This window comes from Epinephelus moara, chromosome 3 (assembly GCF_006386435.1).
Source record: "Epinephelus moara isolate mb chromosome 3, YSFRI_EMoa_1.0, whole genome shotgun sequence".
Taxonomy (NCBI): domain Eukaryota; kingdom Metazoa; phylum Chordata; class Actinopteri; order Perciformes; family Serranidae; genus Epinephelus; species Epinephelus moara.
The window spans coordinates 37,369,631-37,392,953 of NC_065508.1; the positions used below are offsets into that span (position 1 = coordinate 37,369,631).

At 41.4% G+C, this 23,323-nt stretch overlaps 1 protein-coding gene across 7 annotated transcripts in view; it reads right to left on the minus strand.

The window, feature by feature from the left end:
- robo3 (roundabout, axon guidance receptor, homolog 3 (Drosophila)) overlaps positions 1-15,857 on the minus strand; it is a 210,884-nt gene extending 195,027 nt beyond the window's left edge. For all 7 annotated transcript variants that reach the window (XM_050035341.1, XM_050035327.1, XM_050035309.1 and 4 more), the window contains exon 1: positions 15,295-15,857. In XM_050035341.1, coding sequence (XP_049891298.1) covers positions 15,295-15,448 — 154 coding nt within the window. In that variant the 5' untranslated portion in view covers positions 15,449-15,857. The remainder of the gene's footprint in view (positions 1-15,294) is intronic.
- Between the last annotated feature and the right edge of the window lie 7,466 nt (positions 15,858-23,323).

The following is a 23,323-nucleotide window of genomic DNA, read 5'->3' on the forward strand; positions in this document are numbered from 1 at the left end:
CGGAACACTCACATCTGTGCATGATCACCAATAATTAATATGCTGAAAACATTCAAAGTAACAGAAGGAGAACATATTATGGTATAGGACACAAAGCCACCGTGGTCCGCACTCATCACACTGTTTTTAAATCTTGGTATTCATAGGCATGCATGACCAATTGTGTTGACACTGCAGGGTTGTCATCGCATGTTTCTTTCCCACCAATGGATTCACAAGATAATTGAGAACAGGATTGTGATGTGAAATGGATTTTGGAGATAGCTATATGTATTACAGTGTGTGTGTGTGTGTGTGTGTGTGTGTGTGTGTGTGTGTGTGTAAAAGAAAGAAAAATAGAGAAGGGGAGATTTGTCATGCTTACACTGATGGCTTTTGTGGTTTCACCTGTGTGTGTATTTGTATATTGACACTGGCATGTTTAGGTATGCATGTGTATTTTTTGTGAGTGTGCATCAAGGACAATATAACCAAGTCCCTTTATTCCAGTGTTATCTTTTTACTGCACCAACAGCTCAATCACTTGAACAACCACCGTTAGATGCTAAAATCAATTTACATAAAGAAAACACACTTCACACCTTCAGTCCACTCAGGCTGTAATTCAAAGTGTGCGGCAGTCTGTTTAAACTCCATTTTTCTAACATAGGCAAAAACCGATTACTTTGAAGAGAAAAATACTACGCATACAAATTTAGCCATTAGTCCATAATCATGATGCAACATCTGCCTTCAGGCAAGCAATGTTTTAGCAATGACACGAGTATTTTATATCAAGTACATCAGTGCTTTTACTTCAAACTCAATTCTGGAATCTGACTCAAACTACGCACGTGTCCACACTTAAAGCAACGATGTGCTGTGGAGTGGACAGCGCTGACACCTACTCATAACTAATCGCACTGATTGGAATAACAATGGTGCGGGGCAGATGTGATGAACAAAAGGGCCGTGTCATCACACTCAATATATCCAGGCAGCTCCCTCAGTGAAGATGTGTAAGGGGTTATGGGGGTTTGTAGATGGGTTAAGGGTTACGACCTCTCATGGTGACCCCTGTGTCATCAGCACACTTAACCCCTCATTTTGATTGACCTCCTCCTTGTACGTGAGCACCAGATGAATGGAGCAGCCAGCCTCTTTAATAAACTGAAGCAGGAGTTGTTGAAAGTGTGGATCATTTACGGAGGCACTGACTGAGAAAAGAGCTCTGTTTTTTTTGTCTTGTGTGTTTGCAGTGTGCACGCATTGTGTGACCTCACTGATGTGATTGATTTAAACATTGTGTATCTTAAGGTATTTAAAACATTAAGACATTTGTATAACTGCTGTTAATAAAAATCCCCTTTGTGGAGGAAAAATAAAAGCCCCAAGGCTCTGGAACGACCTGCCCAAGGATATGAGGCTGTCTGAGTCATTGTCTTTGTTTAAGGCTCTCCTAACAATGTACCTCTATGGGACAGCATATCCTGATTTTATCTGAACAGTCTGTCTATTTTATTGCTATATTATTGAATTTAATTATTGTTTATTATCTTGAATTTAGTTTTGACCTTCTTGTATTTGTTTTACTTTGGTGACATTTTATGACATTTTAGTTTATTTGGTTTTATTTTCTTATTCTCCTTGTGTTTTACATGTGTTTAGTTTTATTGTGAAGTACTTTTAAAAGGTACTATATAATAAAGTTTATTATTATCATTATTATTATAATTATTGTCTTCATTTTGACGAACACTAGCACTAATAACATAATCAGAATAAGAAAGAGGCATCACCACAGTCTGTTTCTGTTACTCTGTGTGTTTTAATGTTTAATAATGTTATATGTCGTTTTCAAGAATCTTGGCTAAAGTCACAAAATTTGTTTGAGATAAATCCAAATTTGTTGCTTTACAGCCTCACAACAGAAAGTGTGACCGCAAAATCATACATGGCTTTTATTAGGACATTTTCAAAGAACTACTTTTATTTTTTTCAGGGGACATTTATTTCCTAATGCCCAAAATATGTTAAAATTGAATAAAATTAAACATTTAATTAAGATACATACAGCATGTTACATCTTAAACCAAACTGGGGTCAGTAACCCTTACTATCAAAAGAGCCTATTTTGAAGCCAGTATAGGCTGATAATGATGACATCCCTACTATTTATCATTATTGATACTAAAACTTTGCACTTTGGCGGGGAAAGTCAACTATCTGTCCAGGGACTATTAAGTTTTCTACTTTCCTCTGAGACTTTCCCTTTTTTGGATTTGGAATCCATAGACAGCAGCTATCCCTGCTAGGTAGACCAAAGACTAGTCACCACTATTTAGGTTCAGCACAATTTAGAGGAAAAGGTCGTACGTTATTACGCACACTATAGTTACTGAAATGTTAAACATTTTTTATTCTGTGTATAGACTACACATCTTCATAAGAGGAGAATGTAAGATTCACTTAAGGCCTACAACAATGTTAAATGAAAACTAAAAAGTTAAAAAATAAATATTATTTGTTTCTATGTAATTTAGCTGTGGAAAACAGATGAATATTGACTGAAATACAAAGTAAAACATTTTTTTCAGTATTTGGAGTAAGTTTTTTTAAACAGAGGAAATGAGCACATACTGTACGGCTAAAAACTACAGGTTCTGAACTTCATTTTGATATAGTTTGTGGGTGTTTGAAATAAATCCAGCTGTCATGCCAGCATTTGTCTCACGACTCATACGCACACGACAACTCCTCTTCTCTGTGATGCGAGAGTGACTGATAACATATCCAGATTTGGGTACATCCCTAATACCCAGAGTAGATTTTGTAAAAGACGATGGTGAAATACAGCTAATAAGCGAAGACAGCTTCCTCTGTTCTTAACTCTACGGCTCCAAGTTCCATCAAGGTCAGCACTTCCATGATGACCTCCTATTGGCTAATGGCATGAATTTGCATGTCAAAGTTCATCAAAGTTGAACTTGAAATAAATATTTACTTCACCCGAATGTGAGCAGGCTTTTATCCTCCAAGCCTCTGGAGTTTATTTAATGAGAGGCAGTCCCAAGGGTGTAGCTTGTGGTGCATTGTCACAGGAAAGTTAATATAAAACTCGTCTAAATATAAAACATTCTCAGGGGCATGAAGGCCTGCTCACACAAGTAGATTTGATTGACAGGTCAGCCGGCAGAGGCACCGAATCAAAATGTCAATAAATGTACTTTTAACTGTGACTTACAGGTTAAAGACAGAAAGCATTTTGTTGATATTTGTAGGTACGGTATTTCTTTTGTGTGCTACTGATGATAGGCTCAACTGCTTGTCTGCAAAATGATGTTAACACTGCACATTTCCTGGTAGACGTTAAGTAGCCTGTTTAGCAAGCCGAGCTGCAAAACACTCATAAATAAGAGGTTATTAACTAGAGAGTTGTGTTGTTGGTGGCTACCAGGCAGTTAATCAGCGTTACCGACAGCCAGTAATACTGTCCAATAGTGGCACTTAATGCTTTGTGCAATGATTTCATTGGCTATATGCATAGAATACTCTTAAGACAGGGAGACGCTGTCACGCTATGCACTTCCTGCCATGGAACAGGAGCATTTTAATTATTATTTTTCTCACTTTCATCGTTGATTTATGTCACTAGAGAGCACAGGACGCCATTTAGAGAACAGACCTGTATGCTGTAGACGTAGACGCAGACATTTCCGAACGCCTCTCTGTCAGCTCCACTAAATTTGTGTTAAATTTACGTTGTTATTGTATTGTGTAAATCTTGGTGGTGCTTTTTGTGGTTGGTGTTGGACAGTGGTGTCGTGTGGCTGTGAGTCACTCAACAGGATGCGGAAATCAATTCACCAGTCTGTCACCAGAAGTCTCCTTCTGCAAACTTCTAGCTAGCAAGATGCTAGCTAACCAGGTTGAAGTTTTAATGTTAATCAGTACACATTGAGTAAAATGAGGGAGTTGGGCACCAGCTGAACTGGCATACTTATAGCCATTGTACAGGCATTGGAATAAAAACTGGACAACCTCTGTGCTGCATCAGTTTCCAACAGGATATCAGGAACTGTGATAAAAGTCGATTCAATCTTGGAGAGTGCCATTCAACCAGGTGACTTTTTCTGTCGATCTGACAGAGCAGAGAAGGAGAGGAGGTATGTGCTTTCTGGTGAAAAAGGACTGGTGTGACAGTGGCAATGTGAGTTCCTGCTGTGAATCACTGCTTTACGCTGCTCAGAGGCAACTGCAGTGCGGCATGGCCCATGTTTGGGGGAGTGACCATGCAGCTGTCTTGTTGAGGTCTGAATGTGTGGACAGTTAAATCATTCCACACGCAGATACTATGGATTACCAGAAACATGGACAATTATAAAGCAGCAGCCAACAATGGAAGGCGACACAAAAAAAGGGCTAAATGACAAGTTACAGGAGCTGATGGGATCACATTTCACTGGAGTTGTACCATATATAATTCCATGGACAAAATAAATTATTTATTAAATGACTGATTGATTAAAAGAAAGAAAACATGCTGTAGGAGAACAAAACAAAAATAAAAGAAAGATGGCAATAAATCAGAATATTGATTCTCCAGCATTTGTGAAAAGGCCATTAAGTGCAAAATGAGATGAAGACACTCTCTGAAGTTAAAAGGACATAATTCTCATTCACTCCAATAACTCTGTCAACTGCATGCCCACCCCAGGAACAAAGCTGCATTATCATTCTCTCATCTCCGTGGCTTATCACAACTCTTCCTCCCACAAACAGTCTGGAAATTGAACAAGCCACGCTGACAATTATAATTCCAGGGAGTTATCATCTCCCCTGATCCACACTTTTTCTTTTTTTTCCTTTTTGCAAATACATCACACTAATACCTGCCCCCACACTGCACCTTATGAGTACATCTAACCACGGTTTTATATCTTCATCACCATCCAATCTGCCTGTGCTCACCACCTGGAAAAATCCTTGCCGTGATGGAGGAAGTTGTCCAAGCCACTATTAGCATACGCAGAAGTCTCTCCTGCTTACAAAGTAGCATCTCTTGCCCTTCCCTCTCTCTCCCCCTTCCCCTTCAGTGTTCATCGTCGCCACAGATGCTGCCTAATTTCCATTCCTGCTCGGTTATGTACATAATTCTGCATATTATCTCAGACACAGGGGGCTAAGCATTGAACGCACTGCAAACACTGGCCATCTCAACAGGTCTGAAAGTGAAAGCTAAAATTGTGTTTTGCTTGGAACAAAAGCACAGTAGTTTGTTTCTAATGCTGAATCTTTATTTTCGTGATAAATGAGTGTTTTTGGCAACAGTCTACAACATATATATATTAGCATAGAGATTTTTGGAAAAATCTTAAACAGTAGATCCAAATGTACTCAATCTATGTGAACTTTTAAAGGAGGAATTTACATTTGGATAACAAAATCTCAAATGTTCCAAGATGTTGTTTCACGTTAGTAGATGAGGGGCAATGATTCAAAAGAAGACCCCATGCTGTAGTTACAAATAGGTACGTTAAAGTGAAATTGTGGATGATAAGCACATCAGGGATGCAGCCGGCCGGTGCTTGATGGAAACCGTGATGGGGAGGCTCAAGCTGATAGTGGCTGAAAATACGTCAAGACGATCTAGCGATAATTGGGCTCCTAGCTGGACTGCTGAGCCGTCATCGTGCTGCCGAGGACCGCCTGATGTTATTCATCCTCTACTGGAAGAGACTGAGCAGGCTTCTTAATGGGGAAGATGGGTGGTGCAGATGGAGGGATAAGGTGAAGCAGCACAGAATGGGTGGAGAAGGAGGAGAGGTGAATATGCAGTGACTCAGATCCTTTATTAAGAAGATGCTGTCATACACAAATACGACACACAGATATAAAATTCAAAAGGCTTTTTTTCTTCTTCTTTTGGTTGTGTATTCACACAATGTGGCGATGCTGTTTATGCAACCGCCGTGCAGATAAATCAAGGTGAATTGGAACAAAATTGAAGTGAGTGAGACAGAGGGGGTGTGCAAATAGAGAGTGAGATGGAGGGAGGATAACAGCACACAGGATAAAAAACAGATGAGGTACAGCACAGGGGATGAAGAAGACAGGAGAGGATTTCTGAAAGTGTCCAATAAGAACAGCATGATGTCATCTTTGTTTGACCAAATTTGAATGAGAATATGAGTGACGGTTTATTTCACCCTGCTTTGATTTACTGTTGGCTGTTCGCCTTATAATGACAGTGATGACCAACTCAGAGCACAGCCATCTTTTTACTTATAACACTACATCACTGAATTAATCCCCTCATTTAGCTCGACATAATTGTTTCTGCTGTGAGGAGCAAGAGGTCAGACTGCAGACTACAATGAGGCAATACTATTAGTGCCTGTTTTGGTGAAAGACATGAAGGTCTTTAGTGACTAGGAGTGTATTACAAAGGTACTATCTATATCTGCTTATTTCACAAAAATACCTTAACTCAGATCAGGCTGTTCTCGCAATTTTTTTGTATGTTTTCCTAAGAAGAGCACCCAAATTCATACATATCCCACATATTTTCAAAGGCTGCGATCACATGGCCAATGAACTTAGGGCATTTTTACAGTCTATGGCTGAATCCAAATGTCCGCACTTGCAGACTTGCGGACTTTGCAGGCGCATTCCCGCAGAGTCTAGGACTGCTTAGGGCTGTCCAAATCCCCAATTCATCCAGTCCACAGGGGGCCTCAAGTGGACTTCCTGCAGACTTCCCGAGAGTTGTTGGTCTATCGTGGTGTTGATTGGTTAGTGTGTTTAGTGTGTTTAAGGTAAGTAGTGTATATTTAAACTAATATTGATTTTTTTTTAAGGGTCGAAGATACGTTTTGCTGCAACCCCATCCACAGCAGTACATTGCTAAGCTTCCGTGCTGGTAGATTTGGTTTATCATAGACTCTGGCAAAGCAACACAGTACATAAAATAATCACAGCAGGAACATCAGATAGGTCAGGCCCGCTGTTTTTACCTATATATGTATAAGCATTACAGATACAGCTGAAAATGACAACAGAAATACAAAGAAATGCTGATTTCACATGTCTCCACAATTCAAATCAATTGCTAAGTGTCATGGGGTACAAATAACAGCCGTCAGTCAAGCGGACAAGCTTTGAGGACAAGCATTGCTGAACACCTGAATATTGAACTTGAGCCTGAGAACACCTCTGTGTTTTCAGCCTAGTTATTTACATTAGACATAGATGGATAATCCTGCTGCTGTGGCTGCTCACAGTTCCTGTTTACACTGTACAGGCAGCCACCTGTATGACTTGATATTGGAGATTAGATTTCTAAAAAGATTTTTAGACGTTTATCCTCAATGTACATCAGAAATCCTGTCGCAACTGTAAAGAGTGACTTGCAGTGTGTGTGCCGTATGGTGGATGCCATGTGTTTTGATTAGTCTGATTTATGACTCCGAGAAGAAGTGGTGTGACTGTTCTGTTCATATCTAGAAATGTATTCATATCAATTTACATCCCAAATAAAGATGATAATCATGATGATAATCTAAATCATTTAATTATCCAAACGGTCCCAAGATTTAGCTGCAGAGTGAGCGCTCCTCGCTTTCACACTGCTCTACAGCACAGGCAGCCACAGACCCAGATCCAGGATAAGTCTGAGTGAGATGGAGGCAGCTGCATGGAGGAAGAGAGGTTTAGCTTGCTCTCTGAGATAATGTCATCTTCTGCCTCCTGCTTATTAGTGGTTTTTAAGAATCTGCAGCTCACAGCAACCTAATACGACACAGTGTCTGGTTTTGATTGATGTCTAGTGTCCAATGCAACAAATAGTTAGCATGCATTAGCTTGGAGGGGTAACTTGGATTGTTTACTATATTACATAAACGTTGCTGTCACCCTGAACATCCTGCAGAACCCCGTTCAAACTGTCTCTATATGGAAAAAATAACACATTCTCACTCTGACCTCGTCACAAATTTGGTCATGGACTTTTCCATGTCTTTTTTCATGTCGACTTATGACATTCTGGGATGCCATGTCAACTTTAGCCTTTTACATGCATTGTGTGTTTTCAAAATATGCTTCAGTTTTCACAGGAAATGTTTTTTTCATACAGTCTCTTTCAAAATAAATGCACTACGTCGGTACAGCACCATGAATTGACTTTTTTTTTTTTACTTAAACAACAAACGCACATGGTTACTTTTGCCAACACACACGTGGTGTAGGTTTAGGAAACAAAAGCACGTCGTTTGATTTAGGACAAAAGAACATGGCTTGGCTTTACATGTATAGGGGAAGCGAACATCAGCCTCCCGGGTGAATGTCAGTGGTTGTTGGACCCATCCACTACTCCTCCCACACGCCCTACTCAGACTTTTGCCCCCTTAACTTCCGCCCCCTAAAAATGCTGGTATTCGACAACTTCGGAGTGAGACTGGGTTCGGACAAAAAAAACAATGAATACTCGAATATTTGTGCCAGATCCCTTCAAATGACATAAAGTCAGGTACATATCTACATCTCAGAAGCATTACATTTACAATAACTATAATGTATGAGCTTCACTGTCATGAAATATCATAGAATAAAAAAAATATTTTTTCTTACATGTGCGACAAATAATCCAGCATATACTGTGTAACTGCCATCTGAAACCTTTCACAGCATGTTCATGCAGTAGCTGTGCCAACATGATTGCATTTGACCAAGAGAAGCATCTGTAAGCACACTTGCATTGGCTGATGACCTGTTTGAGTATTCTGGACCATGTGGAGCAGATAGTTTGCACCAGAGTTGCGCTATCAGGTTGTTTTCATTCCTGTCAGGGATGATACAGATACAGAGGTCGTTAATTAATTTCCACTTCCTCTGTCAGCATCAGGTGGAATGATCTGGATTCAGATGTCAACATGTTTATGATTAATGTCATAAATGTGAACTGCTCAGCGACCAAGCATTGATTTATATCTGATCTGGTAATCAACAATGAGGAGTACTGCTACAAAAACAGGTCCATCATTGGCGAGGACATTTCCAGGCTTGTGTGTGAAAAGTCCTGACCCTCCCCTACCCTCCTCAGAATAATGGGTTTGTTTTGGCTGGATGCCATCAGTGCGGGGGGTTGAAATCCCTCCACCTCCTGCTCTCCACCATAGTTTGTCTGGCCAGCCGCTGCTGAGCCCTCCCTGGTCATCACACATTCTCTTTCTAGCCGACTACAAAGTCCCAGCCACGGCCACACCGCCAGCATCAGCAGCAGCGCACTGAGAAAGGTCACATCTAATGATCCAGACGTCACGCTGGAGCAGGAACCCGCTTTGACAGGAAGTACAGGGTCCAGAGGTGAAACTGTGTTTGTGTCTGCATTTCTGGTGACTTTGAATTAGTGTGCATCTCAGTGCATTTGTGCATGCACGCCTTACGTGTGTGTGATGTGAGTTACTGAGAGAGACCTCGGCCACAGTTGGCTAATGGTTGGCTTTCAGTGATGGCAGAGCAAAGCTGAGGTGAGCACGAGGGAAGACAACTGGTGGTTCCCAGTGCTTGGCTTGGGCTATGAATAAAGATGTTTGGCTTCCCAAATGCTCCCTAGAAATCTATTAATAATGCATCTCTACTAGCCAGCTAGTCCCGCTGAATAAATGAGCAATACAGCGGCAAGGATGTAGTGGATCTGGTGGGAAGCAATAAAAACTATTGTTCCCATTTTTCTCTATCTCTCGCTCTAGTCATCTTCTCTCCATCTTTACATTTGATGCCATAGGTCCAGATCCCTTCTGCAGGCATTGGTTGGATTCATGCAGCTTCAGATCAACAGCACCATAAGCACCAAACAGCCAATACACTTTACAACCAGCACGGTTTACAGCGCTGGTAAAGGAAGTTTAATCCTCCTTTCTGAGCTCCTGGTGGGCATCAGGGTGTCATGATGATTGCCCCCCGTCTGTAGTTTGAATTCAATGTGTAGACTTGATTGTACGAAATGCTGATTCACACTGATAAGGATTCTACAGGCAGCTCTGCTTCCGCACAAAATAAGTTGTGGAGGCTGTGGTGGTGGGGATTTGCATATTGAAATATTTAGAAGTAATTAGCTAGGAAATATGTACACACACACACAGAGACACACACAGACAGCGTTAATGACTCCCTGGCAGATTTATGGTGAACAGAGCAAAGGGTAGTCTACTTGACCTCCATGAAGGGACAAATGGCTGCATTAGCGCCCATAAATTACAAAACATACACACGTGCAATCACACAGCACAGCAGCAGACATCACCAGCTGCCTAAATGCAAAGATGCCTATATGTATTTATACACACATACACACACGAACACACATGAATAGGCTTGCAGCATCAGATCCACAACTTTATCTGAAAATCACCTCTTACACACTTCAAATACAACAATATCAAATGATATGATAGACTGAAAAGCTTAAAATAGTTCTCTGTCTTCTCTGTTTCCATCCTGAGCCTCATAAAGACAGACTTGACCCAGGGTTTATTGATTACACAGTGGCCACTCTAATGAGGGCTTTAACATCTTCATAGCAACTCAGGGAAAAAAAGGAAGTTCTCTTTGTGCCATGACTCCTATGCACTTCAATTAAAAATGTTGACATCTATTCACAATCCAAACGTCGCCCTCGAAGCTCTGTTCCTGTGCACCTGTTCCCCAAGGGGAATGTGTCTTAACGCCTATTGATTCTGAGGTCTCTTATGGATTACCAATTTATCTCCACAGTCAGAAGTTGCATCCAGAGCACAAATGAGTGTGTAAGAGGAGGATGTGTGGGTGGAGAGAGAGAGAGAGAGAGAGAGAGAGAGAGAGAGAGAGAGAGAGAGAGAGAGAGAGAGAGAGAGCTGTCATTTCTACTCCAGCTTTAGATTGCTTTAAAAATTTAGACAAAAAGAGTCTAAGTAGAACTCAAAGAAATTTACTTAAATAACCCAACTTTTTGAGGAAGGGCGCTGACTGAAAACTTGCTTTGTTATAACAATTTTTGCACAGATTTGAGTGTGCAGATATTTTTTTCATTCATTTTATTTTGTTTTATAGCTCCAGCACCTCAGACAGGTGCACAGTCGGATACTAGGTGAGCAGTGTTTTTCACTATTTTTTATTTTATATTCCCCTCTTATGCATTCCCTTAATCTGTTCTTTTTTTCTCTGAAGTAATGATGTCAATAACATAACTGACTCAGGGTCAGTGTCTAAAAACAGGCTGTTCTCATGCACTATTTGTGCGTACCTACTAAAAGTAATGCACTGCAATTTGTTTATAAACACATAATTGGGAAAGCTGTGATGACATGACCAACGCACTGATGGGAGTAAAGAAGCAAGTAGTCTGTTTAAGGATGTAGGTTTGGGTGGTGGATGGGTCACAAAACACAGGACTTTCCCCCAGGAGACCAGAAGCATTTGAAAACATTTGAACTTTGAGTTACTTTAAGGTACATTGTCACTAGAGTTGGGTCGAGTTCAGGTTTTGCTGGTCCTATCTGGTTTGACTTTATGGAAACTGGCTGAACCATTTGTCATAATTACACATTCTGGCAAAGTAGTTTAAGATTTGCAACTTGTGCTGACAGCGTCACCGTATTAATTTCAGCATGTATTGCATTAATGATAAGCAATATGACAACGTGATCAACATAATATTATGTTTAGAAATGGACCAATGGAGCCACTAGCGCCTGACCGGCTGTGAGCCCAGGCCAGTGCTGGCACCATGGAGATCAAATTACAGGAGGTAGGAGGAGCAGAGGGACACGTGGTGTTTGTTTACAACAAAGTTTGTGTGTTTTAGGGTAACAGGAGGAGACATGGCAAGAAAAACAAAACTGCACCAATATGGCAACATTTTGGATTTAAAGATGACATAAGAGGTGGAATAAGCAAGAGCTGAACTTTTGTCTGATGCTGTGTTTCTATTAATATTTGTCGCTGGCTTTGAAAGCACCACAGTGGATGCAGAATGGCTGATTAATTTAGTTAAGATGAGGAATTATCTACATGATACCTTCTTATTTCCCTACAAATACCTGGAGGCTGGCTGGAGAAGGATCGCCTGGGAGCTGAAAGTTTCTGGTGAGCTAAATGACCCTTGCTAAAATCAAGCAGGTCTACTCGCTGTTGGCTATACTATATGTCATTTACAGAAAATATCACAATATAAAACGTGTTTTCTGTTTTCAATGTAGCGTTACAAATGTAGGAATACCGCAAGTTGACTCAGAGCTCCTATGTTACGTGATGTGATGCAATAGTCTGCCCCTTGTTTACTGTTAGGACTCGGTGTCATGTTCCGCTTGGGAGCAGTGACACTTGGTAAAATTCGGTATACCATTCCGGTCCAGTGTTAGGCCTAATATCAAACTGGTTGAAAATGTTTACACCAGCCCTACCCTAGTTGCCATCATGTTTTCTTTTCTAAACCTAACCCACCTAACTTTACATGAAGCATGTAACGTTATTGGTGGGCTGCTTATTCATTAGATAATATACAAACCGTTGTACGAGGATATGTTGCCATAAATGGGGAAGTTAAAGCTGTAAAGCAGTTCAGTTCATAGACAGAAACGCTGTATACTAGCATACTTCATACAGTATAATTACATTTCTATTCATTTGGATAATTTCCTTCTCAAAATTCAGGCCCTTATTAATCAACCTAAATTTGTGACTAACTTGGCTGTCACTTAGAATCAGGTAATAGCCAGCACCCATGCATCAGTCACAAATCCCTAAAGAAACTGTCAATAAAGAAAAGAGAGAAGGTGCGATAAAGGAAGAGAGAGGTTGCACAACTGAAAGAACTAATAGATAAACTCGCCAGGCCCCAGCAGTCCACTATAGCGCTGTGTTTGAGTGAATTGTCCATTATTTCCCAAATTGGTTATTGGGCCGCATTGATTTTCCCATTGAGCCTCCCTCTGAGCTCTAGGTTGACCCACACAAACTGTCCGCCCACTGCCTTGCTATTGAGCTTCTCGCCTGGATACCCACGGTTTGATCAGCAGCCCCCAGCAACCCCCCACTGATGAATCAGCACATAATGGCCAGCGTAATACATCTCTGTTATGGCAAAGAATAAAAATATGTGGGGTATCAATCCATATCAGGGCAATGATGACAAAGGTGGAAAATAACTATAACTATAAAATAGTAGCTGGACACAGTTTTTGTTAAGAAACAACAATATTGATCTCTGAAGCAGGTGGGTTTTCAGATATCAGGGTTTGCCTTTTACTCTCTCCAGGTGGTCAATCTGTTTCCTTCACACCAGTTTACAATGGAGAAAGCTTATACACTTTACCTCATTGATCACTGATTGGTACAACTATTCTATCTACCCCCTGTCTTCAGTTAGACTCCCTGAATGTATCGATACTACCTAAAGATTGTAGGGAGGAGACTCAGTCTGTGGGAGCTCTGGGGAGCGCTCCAACTGAATATGAAGCCAGGTGCACACGAGGCACGTCATTCTATCAGCCCATCAGTCCATGTTACTCTGCATCAGATAAATTCCTCTCAATAGATTCATTGTTCCTCCTCGCCTCTCATGCTTACTTTCTCATCGGGCTGCTATAGATCGCTCAATCTACACTCCATTAGAGCTTATGGATGAGAGGAGGGATGAAAAGAGAGAAAGAAATAGAAGTGTGAGGGCAATGAAAGAGAAGCTATAAACTCAGCATTATACAGACAACACCACTGCTGCTGTGAGCTGGTTACATGGAGGGAGGGAGGGATGGGGCTCAGAAACAAATCTACCCCTCACACCAATGTCCACGCATCAAAAGGCAAACCTCACTCCCCTCTGTGGCAAAAAAATACACACCAATTACCTACATACCTACATACATCCACACCCACACAGTAACCCTCTCACTGGCTCTTAACCATCAGTCAATGGACACAAGCTGGGAAGCAGCTGGATGTTTTAGAAAGCAGCTCGGAATTGAAATATAAAAGTAAGACAGGAAGGATGGAGGGGAGGAAGGATGGAAGGGAGAAAGAAAGAAAGAAAGAAAGAAAGGAAGAAAGAAAGACAGAAAGAAAGAAAGAAAGAAAGANTGGAGACAAAGCTGGGGGGCTCATTATAGCAGACATCAAGGTGATCTGTTGACTTAACTCTACCCTATACTACACATCGACACTCACACACGCACACACACTTATATGTACACATATATACAGCCTTGCCATTAGAGCAAAGCACAGCAGGGACAGATCATTACACCATGTTAATAAGCCTGCGCAGAAACACAGTAAAAACAAAATTCCCTCCACAGCCATAAAAACCTAGGCTTTATGAATCCCTTCTGGAGCAAGATGGAGACGAGTGCTGCGAGATTGAGCTCCATCACTGATGGAGAGCCCAGTGGCAAAAGTTAAGGAGATGTGACAGCTCCGGTCCATCGCGCCTGACAGCAGACAGCTTCATTTAACAGAGTGAGCAGGCTGCCACTCACGCTTCTGTAAAATAGACCGTGTTATTGGGTAATACTGCCTCTCTGTCACATTTTACTCACAGCCCACAAAACACTCTGACAGGCGTGTGATCCCAGTGTGCTGCGATCATCCACTGACCCCCTTTTTTTGGGGAGGGGGCTATTTTCTGACAGAAATCTTCAGAGGGACTTAGACTGAGGCAAGTATTGGTTCAGTATTTTGCTTAGGGACACAAGTCATGGCTGTATTTAAGGACCTGATTAAGAACTTTATCCAATGGCTACATCACCCTGCCCAATTTAAAAGGGTTGCATTCTCTGTGTAATTCATCTTAACTAAAAAAGAATATCAATTCAGACTCATTATTGTGAGATCAGGAAGCACAGGACTTTTCTTAAACACAGGAGCTTTATCTAGTTATCAGCTTTTAGTAATGAAACTGTATAATTATCAACCTCCATCATAAAAGTTATTATTCTCATAATACATATTATATCTGATCTAGAGCAGAAGATCTTACATTTGGAACAATAATCTGTCATAAGCACCTCATTTCATTTCAAACATCCATTCATCTCCAATCACCTCATATGAGATTAACTCTCATGACAACTCCTTCCACTTTCCCTTTTCAAGTCTCTCGTCGGCTCAACTCCACATTATCATCACAAAAGACACTCCCGTGTAAGTGTTCTCAGTCTTTTTCAAGAAACCCTATGTGTCCTCTTGCATCAGATGAGAAAAGAGTGCAAAGGAGACAAACCAAAGGGAGGTTAAACAGGGAGGACAGAGGAGAGCATGCAAAGGCAAATTCCCTGTGCTTACCGTTGAAGCCGGTGAAGTTTCCCCAGTCTAGCAGGGAGCCGTTGAAGGAGGACAGGGAGCTGTTGAAGAACAGATCAGTGCCATTGTTCGGGTTTCGGATGGTGTCGGTGAACAGGTTCATCTGCAGCAGAGTCTTGATCAGATAGCGCAGCATCTTGCCGCGCAAAGAGACCTGCGCTCCTCTATAGGTTTCACTGTCTCTCTTTCTATCTGTCCTTTTAAAAGTGGGAGTCTGTCCACTTTTTATTCTCCTTTCCTGGTGTTAAGAGTTAAAGAGAAATGTCCTTCTGATCCCACCCAAATATTTCAAAATATTTTTTTAAAAAATTGGAGGAAAATAGATCACTTTTGATGAAAAAGTGGATAAAAAGAAACCAAGTTTAGTTGATTGGTTGGTTGTAGATGTCAGAGTGGCTTCAGGGGGCCCCTCACTGTGATTCCCTCCAGTTCCTCCCCAGCATCGGATTGTTCCTTCCTCCTTGTTTCTTTTGTTGTGGGATCACATAACTTCACACGCTGTCTGCCACCACACAAAAAAACAGCCTCTCGCCGGTGTAAAAGAATCCAGCAATGTGATGATGACCCCTTCGGATTTGCTGCTCTCCGCTCTCCAACCCCTCCCTCTGGCTCCTCCTGTGTCCCTCCCTCCCTCTCCTGCTCTCCTCCTCTCTCCCTCTCTGTGATGGGGTCCCGGGGGGTCCAGAGGAGAGAGAGAGAGCAGGTGCTGTTGGCAATAAATGTTTAATTATTAGATTAATAATCATCCCAGGAGGCTCTGAATCGGGGCGGCGGAGAAAAGGGGGAGAAAAGACTTACTGTCACTGTCTTACCCATAAACTACCCACAGCCTCATATACATAAATGCAGGCATACAGTACGTGTTAGACAAACAAACATGGGACAAATCAAACTCCAGCTATGTCATTTGAGGCTGTCTTTGTTTTCCTGCTGTTCTGAAACAAATTGCATGCCGACATCTTCATACGAAGAGAGTTTCATATTCTCTTTGTTAGCATGACAAACTGGACTTTGCAGCAAAAACATCAGAGTTGATCAGAGTTGATATGTCTATAGAGACTATGCTTGCAAGTATAAGGTCAGAAAACAGCTTGATATGCTGCATACTGAAAAAAAGCAACACATTTTGCATTTCACTTCCTGCTTTCACAGCAAAAACAACTTTGTGTTTTAGACTAAGTAATGGCAAAGAAATGTATTTTGAATTCTTTTTGTAGTCCAAGAAAAAAAATACCCAATCTTGAAATGGGTTATAAAAAAGTCAAGAATAGTTACTTTTTAAAGTCACAGTATTCATTTCCCATATGGATAATAGCAGGGACACACACAGTAAAGCAGTAGCTGTGCATTAAGTATTAATTTGCTCCCAATTTTCCAATAAAGTCACAACTATGAGCTTTACCAAACTGCTGGGCTGCAGTGTTGTAATGTGTTTGACTACTTTCCATATTTTTAGGAGATTGCTTAAGTGTGTGCATGCATGTGCATATGGATGAAACAAATTTACCCACATACCTTCAATCATGCTCAAGCATGCTACAGCCCTAATGCATAGTCTACATATCATCATTGACATGCATGTGAGATCATAGCAGTATGGACGCATGTGGCGCCCGGACGCCCCGTTGACAGCCTCAGCGTGACTCCTATTAACGATGCCCGTCCCCCATCAGGACCCTGTCCTCCTGCTTCATCACTGTGACAATGGGAGCCATCCCGCCGACAAAGTTGCCGTGACGACCCCCGTCCTATGCCCTGTTCCTAGAGTCCTTTCCGGTCCCCCCTCATTTCACAGGGTCTTCTATTCATGGGGCATCTGTGCCAGCTACATCCTCACATACGGCGCTAATGGGCACACAATACTGGCATGTTATGGAAGGAGGGTGAGTGGTGTAAGATCGATAGCTGCTGACAGACTTCTTTGTGTGTGGGAGTCAATGTTATCTTGTCAGTCTGTTCAGGCCATTTCACATGGATGTGCTTTAAGCGTTTCAGTAAGAAGATGTACAAGTTTTGCATGTCTCATGTAGATGAACAACTGTGTCAAACAGCACGATTGCAGCTGTACTTCTTCAGTGACTCAAAAGCTCTCACACATTTATTGTGTGCACACTCACACTCAGTAATTCCTCAATCAATCTCCTCAAGAGCAGACTTTCAATCTCCACAGTCAGGTCTTCAGAAAGCTAATTAACAATCTGAGGGAGGAATGCCTTGCTCCACACTCTACCCATTTTCTAGCCAGGTTACATTGTGTGGGAGAGTTTATGTGTATTACAGGTTAGACAGTGATAGAAGTTGTACTTTACTGTCTGTTGTTGCTTTATGGCTTTTTTTCTCCTAAGCTGTACTGTGTTCTTTTATTCATGTGCACAGGTTATACATACATACATATTATACATACATACATACATATTATACATACACCTGTGCACCTGTTTTCCAAAATCATTTCAATAACCATAGTATTGCAGTATATCAGTGAGAGGAACAGTACTAACAATAGGATTATTAGCTGGGTTAAAATTAATGTTGATAAATGTCATTAGGTAAGAAGTGATTTGCTAACTGAGTGTGACCATAGTTTAGAATAGCGGGAAGCTGCATGGTGACCTTTAGTCAGAGGAGCTTTTGTCAGTGGCATGAGGACCTGTGTTTGAAGCATGAAACCAAATTTCATGCAAATCCATCAAACAGAGGGATGGGTGGTGGCACAATGAGTGTTTGGCCTTTCATACAAATGGTAATGCAGAGATGGATGCAGATGGGTCATTAATGTCAACATCAAGTTGGATGGATGTCTTTGTCTCGCTATGACAGTTATTACAAGTCTAAATCCTTTCAACATTCCCACACAGATCTTACAAAAGCAAATAGAAAATACTGAAATTCAGTATTCAGTATCAGTATGATCTCTTGAATCACTACTTATACCCAATTTTGTGGCTCACATTTATATCTAATCTGGATGGATACAGAATCAGATGGTTGCGAAGCAAGCATTATGAAAAATTATAACAACAGAAATTTTTATTTTGTCCTCATAGTTAATCCAACTTTATTATCATTATTATTATTATTATTATTATTATTATTATTGTTATTACACTTTATAGCCCCGTTTCCATCTAGCAGTCTGGTACGGTTCAATTCAGTTCGGTACGCATTTTTCCCGTTTCCACTGTGAAAAGTTGTGGATGGTACCAATGGAACCGTTCCAACCTGTCCCCATTTTCCGTCACCTCTCTGTTGGGGTACCTAGCACACAGATCTGGTTCTAGGTGGTGGAGCTACAAACACTGCAGTCCATTGATTGGTCAATAGAGGACGGTCACTCTTGCTCAGGGCTGAGTTGTGGCTGGTTTTGAGGCTTATATAACCACTGTTCATACCGTGGTAAGTCTTACATATGTTTGTAAACTGTAACTATAAAATCAAAGGATGCTTTGCTGCCTCCAGCAGCAGCTGTAGACTGAGAAAAAATAACTTTTTTCACTGGGCCAACTGCCAGCAACTTTTAAGGTGGAACGTTTACTTGTAATGTTACTTTATAAAACGTGAAGTATGCATATATTCTAATCCTCACTTGGAAAAAAAAGGCACTGCGGAGAATCGCTCCTTTGGGCTCCGGCAACACTAAACCCCTGAGCTTGCCTGAGAAGGACTAAATGCACAAACCAGCTAAAACCAGTTAAATATCCCATGGAGAGAGAATCCCACTGCAGTCTGTTCTGTTTTGTTCTGAAATAACGGTGAGCAACCCTGTTCTGTGGACGATAAATGAGGTGCAGACTTCCATCTGTGTCAGCAGTGATGAGGATACATGTGAAATTGGACAGAACAGTGAGTGAAACCAACCCGCCGACATTTAAGAATACTGTTTGTGGTGGAAACGCTAAACAGACCAAGGATCTAGGTACCATGTCTGAAGGGTTACTTTTGCAGCAGTGCTTTGAGCTATATGCTAACATCAGCATGCTAACATTCTCACAGTGACCATGCTGACATGCTGATGATACAATGTTTACTATGTTCGCCATCCCAGTTTGTAGTAATTAGCAGTAGCAGAAAGTACAGCTGAGGCTGATGGGAAAGTCATTAGTTCTGCAGGTATTTGATCATGAAGCACAGTTTCGGATAAATGATCAGTCTGACCTGATGATTGTGCGGGTGTAAAGGCACTTAGCCTTTATGTTTTCTAATGGCCAAAACACATGGGACATGATGCACCATGTCTGCTGCAGCACACTCACAGAAGAGTGCAACCATTATTCGCAACTCAGGCTGTTAAAGTTTTTCCTATGTTTTCTTACAAAAAGCAGTGCATCCAAATTTCTACATATCCCATGTATTTTGAAAGATTGAAAAAAACTGGACTTTCGCCTGGAACTTGGAACCCTTGGAGTCGTATGTTTGGATCCATGTAAACTTTTAGTGAACTTTGAGTCATTTTAAGGTACGTCCTCACCATGTTTCTTTTCCAAAACCAAACCACAGGTAACCTTTATTGCCTAAACGTAACCTCCGTAACTTTATGTTAATTACATAACTGTATGTCAAGGATGTAATGTCATTCATGGGGTGCAAAGTTGTAGGATATCATTTGTGTATGCATTTTTCGTAGGATATCATACGAACCGTTTTATGACAATACATTGTAGCAACTGAAACTGCTACACTGACCATGGAGGCTGCGCTTGCCCACACAGGCATGGCAATGCTCAACACAATTTTTATGCCCCAATAGTTAAAAACTACATAGAACTGTGTCAAAAAAAAAAAAAGAAGTATAATTTGTGTTAAAATAATGTTAAAATGTGTACCTCATTGTGCTAGAGGTAATATGATGCAGCAGAGCAACCTTGTGGGTGTTTTTACATTTCACATTAAAATTAGGCTTATCAAGCTAAGCAATGCACCCTGTGGGTAAAAGAGTCCAGTTAATGAATTCAGTGCAAGCTAATATAGCCCATTTATCATTTGGCAAAACTCAATATGTACACAGGGTGGCTGGCAGCAACCACACAGTTTTGTCATGTCTGTGCTCCATGTACTTAAGCCGTAACACACCACAGTCCAGGCTACTAGTTGGAGCCTTATCGTATTTGAGTACCAGCTTTTATTTTAGGATTAATTGAGTTACCATAACTTAAAATGACTCAAAGTTCACACGGCTCCAAACAAGCGGCTCCAGAGGAAAGTCCTGGACTAAAGTCGTTTTTTTTTTGCTTGTGACCCATCCACCACCGGGAACTGCCCATTGGTTCGACAGCCCATTGGTTCGACATCCCATTGTTCCGACCATATTAAACTCATTGTTCCGAAGTCCATTCCGAAATCATCATGTTGCCCTGTGGTTAAGGTCTGGTTAGGTTTAGGCACAAAAACCACTTGGTTAGGGTCAGGAAAAGATCATGGTGTGGGTTAAAATGAAAAAGAAAGTGACAAACACATAAGCCATGAGCCTGCTCCGCCTCAAGCTGGTCGCGGCGCACCATACGCCCGCCGCGAGCCCTTCAGCACCGCGGACAGTCGGACTAATGGGATGTCGAACCAATGGGCTGTCGAACCAATGACATGGACCCCCACCACTCAGACCTGCCACCTTACAAGTGCTCGGGACTGTCACTTGTTTCATGCCATCTGCTCATTGGTCACGTGATCGCAGCCTTTTAAAATATGTGGGATATGTATTAATTTGGGTTCATTACTTCTAAGAGGAAAACATACGGACAGTTTATGTGAATAGTCTGAACTGAATAATCCAGTACCAAGCAGAATCTGATTGTCTCCAGTCAAAGAATACCTGTATTTGATACTTTTGTCCCGACTGTCTTGACCTCCAACCAGATCAGCAAATAAATTTGTTAGAACAGCCTGCTTACCATCATAAGCATAAGCATCACTACCATGATTTGCACAAACTTGAAAGCCATCAGCTATTGGTCTGACAACAACTAAGTCTCTGGGGTCAGTGGCTGATATTTCAAAAGATCCAGTGTAGCCAGTGGATATCCAGATCCATTCTTTTTAGATACACGCTGAGTTCCAACCAGGAACCCTTCTGCTGTGAGGTGACAGTGCTAACCACTGCATCACCGTGCCACCCATCATTTACATCATTTACAGCAAAATGAATCTTGAAAAAAAGCATCAACTGTTCTCTGGAATGTTTATGGAGGAAAACAATCATGCCAAAACCCCAAAAGTGTGTAAGATAAACATGGATAATTTGTATACTAAGCAAACCTGTAATTTTAAAGGAGTTGCTCAAAGTACTTTACCCTCAAGAATTATCACCACCTCTGCAGCACCACGTGTCACCACTGGTCAGTACTACTTGGACTACAAATGGACCACTAATGGAAACCAGAATGTTTCCAATACCAAAAGCTCATCCTGTTGCCTACAGTTATTACATACATATGCAGATAAGTGTTTATAGAGATTATGATTTGCACATCCATTCAGGTGAGTTAATGGGTTCATACAGTACACAGTTTGGGAGCACCTGTATATCCAGCACATTGTTCCAACACGTTCCTAAATCATCCCGATGCAGTATTAGAAGGTAAAACCAGTTGATCAGAATAAACAGAGAGATCCTGACCCTCCTTTGGGTCAATACATTATAACATCCTGAGCTGGGAATCATAGCAGATCACACAGAGTCAAGGTGGATAGGAGGTTGATGGCTAACTGTATCTCATAGGTGAGAAACTGTTTTGAGAACATTACATTGAACTCTCATTATCCACTCTCCTTTCCCACAGTGTTTCTGATGGTGAGAAATGAAAGGCACACAGCCCAAACCTATCGACAGGACCTTGCATGTTGAAAAGCTGCCAGACAGGAGTATTAAATCGATTTGTTGTGTAAGCAGAATTAATGGAAGTATTTTACAGTTTCCATGAAGCACCGTGGCTTACAGAGATAGATTTGGTCTACAACAATGAGAGAGCTGAGCAGCCCCACATATTTTCTTTAAGTCTGCAGCACTTGCATGCATTTTCCACAACTGTTTCATAGTACATTCATACATATTAATACCTTGGAGCTGCCCTGTTCACCCATAGATTTCTGTAAACAACTGGGCATTTGTGCAGTTTCAAAGTTAACTCCTTTGCTCCGAGGCGCCCCAACATTACTGCTAATAAAGGAAGACACATCTGATTATCAACTATGGGAAAATGTATTTCATTTACTGATCACACAGGCACATTAATATTGCAGTGATAAAACTGCTTAAAATGTTTGAAACTTTAATGAAAGAGCTGTATCATATCATGCTAAAGCTGTGACCATTTTAGAGTCATTAAATTTGAATTAGAACCAGCTCCCCGGCTCATGCATGTTTCATGAATTTCACTGTGTTTTTTGCAAATTTCATCAAGGATATTTTTTTTTCTAAAAACTACAAACATGTTGATGCATCAGAAAAATGTTTCCTTCCAGTGTGAAAATTGATATGTAGGCTTGTGCTACAGCCTGAGGAGCTTTGCCTTTTGTTCACAATATATAGTATTAAAGGTAAAGGTTCCTGAATGCCCATTGAAAACTCTGGCCTCATTGCAGCAGCTTATTGTCATGTCATCTGCTTTGTCTGTCAGAGTAATGACAGGGTGTGAGTCCTATTCCCCTGGATGAGTGTCAGCTGAGATGAAGTGTGGTTAACGTCTGACTTGTCCTGAGCAGTGAGACGCGATTGCTGCCAGCACCTGCAGTCAGACAGGCATCAGAAAGGTAGAGATGTGCCACTAGATGCCACACGGCACCAGGGTGGAACATCTGTGCCCCGGTCTGGCTGTGTGCACTTCTGGGGTCTGCTGCTGCAGTTTGCTCCCTTGGGAACCTCAGAGCTGGGGCAGAGACAGCCGGGTGTATTACCCACCCCTCTCTCCCAGCTGGATAGGGAAGGGCTAAAAGCGGGCAAGCAGCCAGATCCAGCATCCCAACCAGGCTGCAGGTGTATGATACTCCCCCCTTGTCATTGCCCCCTGCACTGATACAT